The 8,794-nt window shown below is 52.0% G+C and overlaps 1 protein-coding gene across 9 annotated transcripts in view; it reads right to left on the bottom strand.

The window, feature by feature from the left end:
- Positions 1 to 348: 348 nt before the first annotated feature.
- MARF1 (meiosis regulator and mRNA stability factor 1) overlaps positions 349 to 8,794 on the bottom strand; it is a 39,366-nt gene continuing 30,920 nt past the window's right edge. For all 9 annotated transcript variants that reach the window (XM_039233562.1, XM_039233567.1, XM_039233563.1 and 6 more), the window contains 5 exons: positions 7,064 to 7,276; positions 5,819 to 5,879; positions 5,609 to 5,734; positions 3,877 to 4,047; positions 349 to 3,013 (listed from right to left, as the gene is read on the bottom strand). In XM_039233562.1, the coding sequence (XP_039089493.1) occupies positions 2,769 to 3,013; positions 3,877 to 4,047; positions 5,609 to 5,734; positions 5,819 to 5,879; positions 7,064 to 7,276 (816 nt within the window). In that variant the 3' untranslated portion in view covers positions 349 to 2,768. The remainder of the gene's footprint in view (positions 3,014 to 3,876; positions 4,048 to 5,608; positions 5,735 to 5,818; positions 5,880 to 7,063; positions 7,277 to 8,794) is intronic.

Below are 8,794 nucleotides of genomic sequence, written 5' to 3'. Positions count from 1 at the left end.
AAAGCAGGCCCCGGGAGGGACCACAAATTGGGGGGCAGCCTGCAACATGGGCTTCTCCCCCAGGGATGGAGGTCCGAGGGTCATCTCAGGTTCATAACCAGAGGGGGTTCATGGCTACTGTTATTTGCCCCACGAGTGACTACACCTTGATCCCGGCCAGGGTCCAGACCACAAAGTGCCAACAGCGCGGCCACCGTCCAGGACCGTGTGCCAAATGGCAAGGGCCGCTGTACTCTCCCCGACAGATTTTCTAGAGGGGGTGAGAAGCTGGGGGGCCCAACACAAAGAGAGGGCTGGGCTGGCCTCTCGTCCCGCCCCTCAGACAAACAGCACATCAACTCGGAAAACTCCAATTAGATGCTTGCTTTGTAAGTTTATTGACAACTGTTTGGTCCCAACACACAAAACAGCACTTGAACCACAAAAAAAGTGTTCAAACAAAGTAGACAGTTAAGAAAAACATCTCTTCCCCCAAGCCCAATCCAAAACAAACATTGCAAGATGGGAAAGGGGAGTTTGGTGAGGACTTTTTGTCTCATTTTGTTTTGTTTTGTAACAGATAAATCTAATCTGGTACATCTTTCCACCCAGAAATAAAGAATTTCATTGTCTTAATTCTCATACATCATTTTGTCACATCATTTAATTAAGCCTCTGGGTAAAAAAATAGATCACAATCAGACTGGCCGTTGTGGAGTGCAGGACGGACACACCGAGCTCACGCCGCGTTCTCTCATCTTCCAACAGCGACTGTTAGAGTCACACACGCGTCCCAGGCTGACTGGGGACCCCGGCCAACGGTTCGGTTCGACCAGGCTCCCGCGACAGCACCCGTCTGCAGGCTCTTCTCTGTCTGTTGCCCAAAGAAGCTGCTCGGAGACTGTCCCTAAGTGACTTGTAATGGTACCTCGTACATTTTTAAAGTCAATCTCGCATCTGCGAGCAAAACTAAAGTCCAAGAGTGCAAACTCAGCCTTAAGAAGTCTCAGGATAAGGCAACTGAGGTTCTCAACACCAACTTTATTACACGGTTTAAAAGCTTCTTAAAAAAAAATTGCACGTCTGTCTTTGACTTCCTGCCGTCCTATGTCTGTAGAGGAAATGCCTTGGTTCCCAGAGGGTTTGCAGAGGGGCCATAATGCTTGGAAGGCTTTTCCAGTGCTGTTCCATCTCGACTGGGGCCATGTGTGGAGAACTGGGAACCACTGGCTTCATTTTAAAGATTTTGGGGAACAAAACCCTGACTTGTAAAAATCACTCACTAGCCCTCGTTCTGCGGCATTTTATCCCAATGCTGGCTATGACATCAGAGCCCACTTTCTGGCTTCTAGAAATTACAACATGTGAACAATTCCCCGAAAGAAACCATCTCCGTAGCGGAAGACCTTAAGCCCGTAGGTTCTTTCTGCTCTATGAATGAATCCGCCTTTTTGCCCAACAGATACAACCCATTGTAAATGTCAGGTTTCTCCAGGAGGGGTGAGAGGTCACCGTCACCGGATGCCTCCGCCACCTCGAGGCGAAGGTCATTCCACAGGGCAGTGCTCCCTCCAAGGCTGGCTTTTCCCAAAGGCCAACATCAGACACCACAAAAGACCCAAACGTGCTTCCAACAACAGCGAGAAGTAACAGTAAAAGCGGACACTATTAAAAGACACGGAGCCAACACGCACATGCGCGCACACGCACTCAGGCAGAAAGCTTCCCAGCTACCAAAACCAGGTTTAAAATGACAAATAACAAGGTTAAGATGATCAACCTTGGCCTTCACACGTATAGATAGAATTCTGTCTCTTCCTAGTGGAAAGAGTATCGATATCACTCCTGTTAATGCACCTTGCCCCTTCGGCTCTGATTTGTAATTTATGCATTTCATGCATATTTTAGGAAATCAGACTCTCTTCCCAACATTGCCTCTCAGCACACAACACTGTGTGCTAGAATTCAAGTGCTGACTTTAAATTCATGACACCAAGACCATCTCCTTTTCCTTAACCTAATGTGTATCAAACTGGAATGGAACATAAAAGGGAAGCTTAAAACATCCTCAACTTTCTAGAAAGCTCCTCCATGGAACCCTGAAGTGGAAACACTTAAAAGTTTTTTTGTAACGAAGCCACATTTGTCAACTACAGACATAGTTAAAATCAAAACAAAGGCAAAAACAAAAAACCAAGGCACGCTTACAAGTCACAGGGAAGCCAGGAACCTTCTATCCGACGTGAAAACACATTCTCACCACCTCGCCCGCCCTTCCGCTTCCGTGTGTGAGCACGCAGGCCACAGGGGAGGCTGCGCTGTAAAGACACCCCACGCCCGTGATTCCTTCTGTCTGGAAACGCCAGGAAGCAAAGGCTTCGAGGCTCTCTTATGCTACACGTAAGATTCGACCACGGGTGTGGCCTGAATGGATGTAAAACCACTCCCTTCGAGCTGAGTTCTCACTGCTTCCTTCTTCTGAACACCATCACAATTCATGATAATCAAGAAAAATTTGGTAAAATGTATTAAGAATTCCTTAACAAATGCCAGGAGGTTTTGGGGTGGTTTGTTTTTTCCCAAATAATTAGGGGAGGAAAAAAGAAAAACACTTCAGCTCAAGGCTGTGTTCAATGTAAAAGAAACAAAACACCATGGGATACATATAAAGACGAAGTAAGGGGCTTCTAGGGGGTTTCATCCAAACTGAAAAGGCTGTGTTTCTTGAACCCACTTGTGTGCAGAATCAGACAGCAATCCCCATCCTAATTCTATGCTCAAAACGCGAGTCAAAGCTTGGTTATAGGTGCAAAGGAAAAATTGGCTGCCAATTTTACTCTATTTTTGGGTTGCTTTTTGGCTGGGCTTTCCATGGGGTCCTTGCCGAGCAGGGACTCTGAGGGTGCCGAGGAGGGGCAGGGAGGCTCTGGGGTGGCTGCTGAGATGCGGGCTGAGCTGGCCTCAGAGGCTGGGTGTCTGCTCTTTACTGGTACTGGAATTTCAGTGCTCTCTTCTTGGTTTAAAATCATGATTTCTGTAAACACAAAAAAGCAAATCCCTTCAGTTCTAGGACCTGCCAGACAGGTTGGGTTTTAGTTTCTCTCTCAGATTATCTCCGAGAAGATCTTAAAAAAAAAATTTTTTTTTAAGTTTATTTATTTTAAGAGACAGAGCAGAGGACGGGCAAAGAGAGAGAATGCCAGGCAGGCTCCGTGCTGTCGGTGTGGAGCCCGATGTGGGGCTCAATCTCACTAGCCATGAGGTCGTGACCTGAGTTGAAACCAAGAGTCAGGCGCTAACCGACCGAGCCAGCAGTCCCCCTTGTCACCTGGCCTGCAAGGCTGTGGAGAGGACGCAGTCTGAACGTGCCTGTGAGCCCAAGCGCGGGGGCGGGCACAAGGGGACACGCAGGGCCGGCACGCGGTCGGTGCTCCACGCGGCCAGCGCCCTGTCCCTTCTCAGATGGCCGCGCAGAGCCCGGAGCTCACAGACGTCCCTCCCCCTGCTCAGAGCCTCATAAGGCCCCAGGACGGGGGCAGTCCCTCAACGCCAGGCCAGCCTGGGCCGCTGCGCGCGGCTGGCACCAGGTGTGCCCCCGGGCCGCCAGCCTTCACGCAGGCGGGGGGCGCACGGCCAGCAAGCCCCCACACGCAGCCGTGGCCTTCCCCACAGCCCGCTGCAGCACCCCTCCGCTCCCCGAGCCGCCCTGGGCCGCGAGCCTAGCTCTACAGGAAGACTGACAGGAACACGGTCCCGAATGTTCGCCATCGGTGTGGGTAGTTCTGTGCCCGAAAAACCACAGCTGTTCCCCATCTCCACCCGACGCTTCCCATCCTGGCCTCGCTCTCTCAGCCTTCCGGCCACAGGGAAACCCCCCGTAACGGCAGCACATCCTACCAGGAGGCGCTCGAGGGTGCTCCTCAAACTGAATGAGATCGGCGGCCTGCAGGACGACGGGGTCTGGCCGCAGCTGAGGGGACGGCAGGCACGACGGCACGGGCGCACACAGGAGGTCCACGGGGGAGTCGCTGGTCAGGCGGAGCAGCTCCTGCTCGGCCTGGTGGGGCCCTGGACAGAGAAGGCAGGCGTGAGTGGCCCGCCACGCTGCGCCTGACGCTGTCTTTCCCCTCCTTCAAGGCGGAAAAGGCCAGGAAGTACTCAAGACATCTCGGTTTAAAACAAAAAGAGGCCGTTAACACAAAGGCCTCGGTCACTCTTTGGTAAGGGAAAGGTCACAAGGCAGAATCTCCGGATTTGTGTTCTTAGGAATGGCAGTCCCCTAGGGGCCGCAGCCGAAGAAAAAAAAGGGGGGTGCGCAGTCCACAATCGGCTTCCAAAGAGGGGAGATAAAAATCCTTAGACATGTAGAAAGTAGTTAGATGAGCGAGAGCTCCGAGGTGGAAGAGCTGAACCCCAATTCTATCACTCCCTGGCTGAGTGCACTTGGGTAAAGAAGCTCCTTAGCCTCCCAGAACTTGGGTTCCTCATCTGCAGACGGGAGGCAACGTGTGGCAGCTAAGGGCAGGAGCCCCTTTGGGCACTCCGTATGGTGCAACACGCTGCATGCCCGAGGTGCCTGACACACACAGGCCACGGGAACGCTTCTCACTAGCATATGAAGATGAATGACTCCTACACAGCAAGGGACCCCAAACTCTTACAGTAAGGGTAAAAGTGCTACAGAGCTCAAGCCAGTTTCTAGCCACAGAGAAGGTTCCACAGAAAATCTAAGTGAGCCAATGCTGTTTTTAGTACTATTAATGTGTTATCATCCACTCTTTCCCGGGGGGGGGGGGGGGGGGGGGGGCGGCGGTCCTGTGACAAAGACCGTCCTTAATCCAACTTTAGCCCAGGCCCTGTGAGCCCTCTTCTCCACGGACCTTGACCTTGGCCTTCCATGTCTATCTGGTCCTTGCCAAGTTTGCTCTTGGCAAGAATCTTAGGAAGTGAGTTCTGTGAGAACCTGCACCCTGCTCTCAGAACCCCCATTCTTCTACCCGAGATGTCCCTTCTCACTCTGCTCCTTGACTAAAACATCCCCACTCACCCCACTTTGAAGTTCATTTACTTTTGAGACAGAGAGCAAGTGAGCGAGGGGAGGAGCAGAGAGGGAAAGAGAGAATCCCAAGCAGGCTCCACACTGTCAGCACAGAAGCCAACACGGGGCTTGAACTCACAAACCGTGAGATCACGACCTGAGCCAAAATCAAGAGTTGGACACTAAAGTGACTGAGCTACCTGGGCGCCCCGCCTCCCTCTCACCTCCATATTTGGAGCCAAGTTCGATCCCCCTCCCCTAGTGTGGTGGAGTGAACCCTACTGCAATAGTCTTAAAAACCATTTTAACAAGTGCCCAAGTAATTCTGTCCTCGGACATCTGAACTGGGCTGACACGCTGTCACTACAGACACACCCACACCCTTTAAGAGCCTTAACTTCTAACCATAAAAGGCCATCAACCACAGGCCAGTCTTTCGGGTACTAACGAAACACCAGACTGCTTTGGAAAACGTATGAAGACTTGACTTTAACGAAGGCAAATGACCCAATGTGGTCCTTTTCGACCCCCCCACACCCCGCCCAGCCACCTCTAGAACCTCACAAGCTCGCTCTGTTTTCCCACGCTTACCGTCGCTGCCTGTCCCAGGTCTGAGTCCCGGGGCGGTGTGGGGTTCGGGCGCCGGCGGGCTGCACTCCGTGGCCGAGGGCCGGTCTCCGGGGCTGGCAGGGGAGAGCCCAAGGGGGCTCCAGCGGCCTGGAGGACCGAGAGCGCGGGTCAGGGGAGAGTAAGGGAGGCAGCTGGGCCTTCGAAGCGTGGAGGGGATGGGCGCAGACTTACTTTTCATGTCGTTTTTTAACACTACAATTCTCTTATGGCCGTGTCCTTTTATCCAGACCACCTGCACACAAGACAAGCCACTGGTTAAGCGGTGGAAAAGGAGGAGAAATAAGCTCCAACTCCAGGCAGAATGTGACCTACCATGTTGACCCGAAACACCTTACAGGTTAGAAACTAATGCCAAGGCTGATCTTTCTATACCTCCTTTAGTTTTTAACCTAATAGAACCAGGCAGAAACAGACTCCTTACAAGATGTGTAGTCTAAAAACGGTGAGACTCAGCTTTAAATACACGCTCTGTGGCTCTTTCAAAGACCATCTCCCAAACACCAGCCTGGTCTATTAAAGGGGACAGTTCTCACAAGACAACCCTTGCTTTTTTTTTCTAGAAACTAAACATACTCTAAGATGAATCATGGAGATCTCCCAGACCCGTCAAACCAAGCCCCGGGTCCTACTCCTAGAACAAAGTCCTCCCTCCACCTCCTCAGCCCTCAGCGGAGCAAGCAGGGAGCAGAGGCCCTCGGCTCCCTCTACTGCCCCACCCACGTCTGTCACTGAGTCCCCAGTCTCAGCCTCGCTGGGTCTGTCACTGGCTTCTCCACCCCGCTCTCACAGGTTCACTCTGGGTGTCACTCCCACCTGGGCTCCGGCCACGGCCAGGATCCTCGCCACGCTGCCTCCTCCCCTCCCGCTACTCCGGGACGTGCTTTCCACACACAAACCTGAGGCCCCCTGCCCTCCGCTACCGGCCCGTCCGCTCACCCGGAGGAGGAAGGCCCCGTACGTGAGCTCCTAGTTCACCGATGGGCCCCTGCCTAGTTGTTAATGTGCTCAGCCTTCCACACTGCGGGTCACTACTCTGCATCCACTCATGCCGTGCCCTCTGTCACAGGGCTCATCTCTACACACGCCCGACGTCCCGGCCCTGGGACGAACCCCAAGCCCGGGGCCCTGCCCACGGCACCTCCTCACTGCGCACAGCAACAGCTGCACCAACCGCACGGCCTCATCACCTGCTCAGGGGTCCTGACCCTCCATCACCTTATCACCTGGCGGACAGGAGTTTAATACGGGCTTGCAGCATGAAGGAGGTGCGCTGAAGTCATTCATTTTGTGCCGAAGGTATGTTTGTGAAAATGCCTGCCACGCTGTCCTCCCGGCAGCACTGCTTCCGTCCGGGCAGGAGAGAGGGCCCGGGACTGGCCCGGAAGACGCTCTCTGAGCAGCTCAGCAGACACCCACCTGAGGGATGGCCCCCAAGAGCTCCTCCACACTACTGTAGCCGTACGTCTTGGGGTGCAGTGTTTCTCCGACATACTTGCTGTAGGCCATGGAAAACTCGTGGAGAAAAAGCTGCTGGTAGTGGTACGTATGGAGCAGAGAGCGCACATTCTTGGCAAACAAATACAGGCTTGTGAGCCTGACACACTCCTCTGTCTTGTCATTAGTAAACACCTGACCCAAGAGAAAAACACGGCGTTAGAAACTCCCAGAGTGGCTGGCTTTGCGCCCCAGGGGTCAGGGCCTCCAGCGAGAGGGACAAGGCACGCAGTCAACTTGAAAATGGACAACAAGCCAGGGAGGAGGGGTCCATCCAAAGATCTCCTTGGAGAGAAAGCTGCACCTTGAGCGAACTTTAGTTCTACCTGTGCCTCTAAGCTGGTAGAGGTGAGGGCGCAGTGTGCCAGAAAGGAAGGGAAGCGGCAGTTCTGGGGTTCCCAGGACGGAGGCAGTGAGGAGGGGCGAGAGCTGCATCACACAGCAGAGCCTGAGGCCACCGACCCCCTGCTCCCAAAGCATTGTTCCAAGGGACACTGGCTGTGGGACATTAGTTTTCTTGGGTGCGGAGGGGTGGGGGGGGGCAGTAAGGGAGGAAACCCCAAAGCTTTTCTGTCCTCAAGTAAACAAATTCTTTTACCAGAAACCTTCCCAGAGTCTTCATGTACATGGAGAATCTCTAAGGGAAGGGATATTTCCCAACCCTCGCTGCCACGGAAAGCGTTTTGTCCTGGACCATCTGTTTACACTTCCTAGAACCAGTGTTCACCCAACAGAGAATTAGCAGAGTCTAGGAAACATTGGATTTGGTACCGGAGAACAAACCAGAACTGGACAGTAGTTAAAGTAGGAAAAATTGCTTTTATTTAAGAACTACTGCAATAAAGGAAAAGAAAGAACCGCAGTGTAGAAATGGGCTCAATTCTGAACACTACAGAGAAAAGCGGGGATTTAGAGCCAGGAGGGCGGGGGCGTTGGTGGATGGAAAATTATTAGGACATTGAAGGTCACCATCTAGTCTAGAAGGTGGCTCCCAGGAGCCTGGCCTGAATTTGGCCAGTGAGAGAATTTTGGTCAATATCTTTTAATTATTCAGTTATCAATCACATGGTTATATGGTAACAATGGTATATCATTCTCTTCCTATGTGGCTGGATTTTACTAGTTAACATCCTATTTAGAACCACTGTCTCTTTTGGGGACTGTTAGGTTTTTGGTATTAAAGATGTTTTGGTTTCATAAAATGAAGTGGTGAGTTACTTGTTTTGAACATGGCCTAGAATGAATTTTTGGAGGCTGGAGTTAGGCTTTAAAAGTTAGTTAAAAATCCAACTGTTAACCTATCTGGTCCTGTTTTTTTTTTTTTTTTCCAGTGGTAAAATGTCAATGATCTTACAGCCTCTTTTGTGGTAATTGGTCTAAGTTTTAACATCCAGGGTCAATTTTGATAGTTTTGGGCAGGAGGCTTTATCCACCTCTGTAGGAGTCTCTTATGATTCTTCTAACCTTAGGAGCTATTCTTAAAAGCCCACCTGGGTCACCAGCCTTCCTTTCTGATCCGTGTCTGACTAAGGAGTCGTCCGGAGCCCCCACACAATCCATCTAATTCAGACACACCTAACAGCAGCAAACTGCAGCCCGGGACAGCACAAGGCACCCCAGCTCAAGACCCAGGAGGCCTGGGCTTCCCTCCTA

The sequence above is a fragment of the Hyaena hyaena genome, unplaced genomic scaffold, assembly GCF_003009895.1.
Source record: "Hyaena hyaena isolate Hyena2069 unplaced genomic scaffold, ASM300989v1 scaffold_76, whole genome shotgun sequence".
Classification (NCBI taxonomy): domain Eukaryota; kingdom Metazoa; phylum Chordata; class Mammalia; order Carnivora; family Hyaenidae; genus Hyaena; species Hyaena hyaena.
The sequence above is the reverse complement of the archived record's forward strand: the minus strand, read 5'-3'. Positions and strand labels throughout refer to the sequence as shown.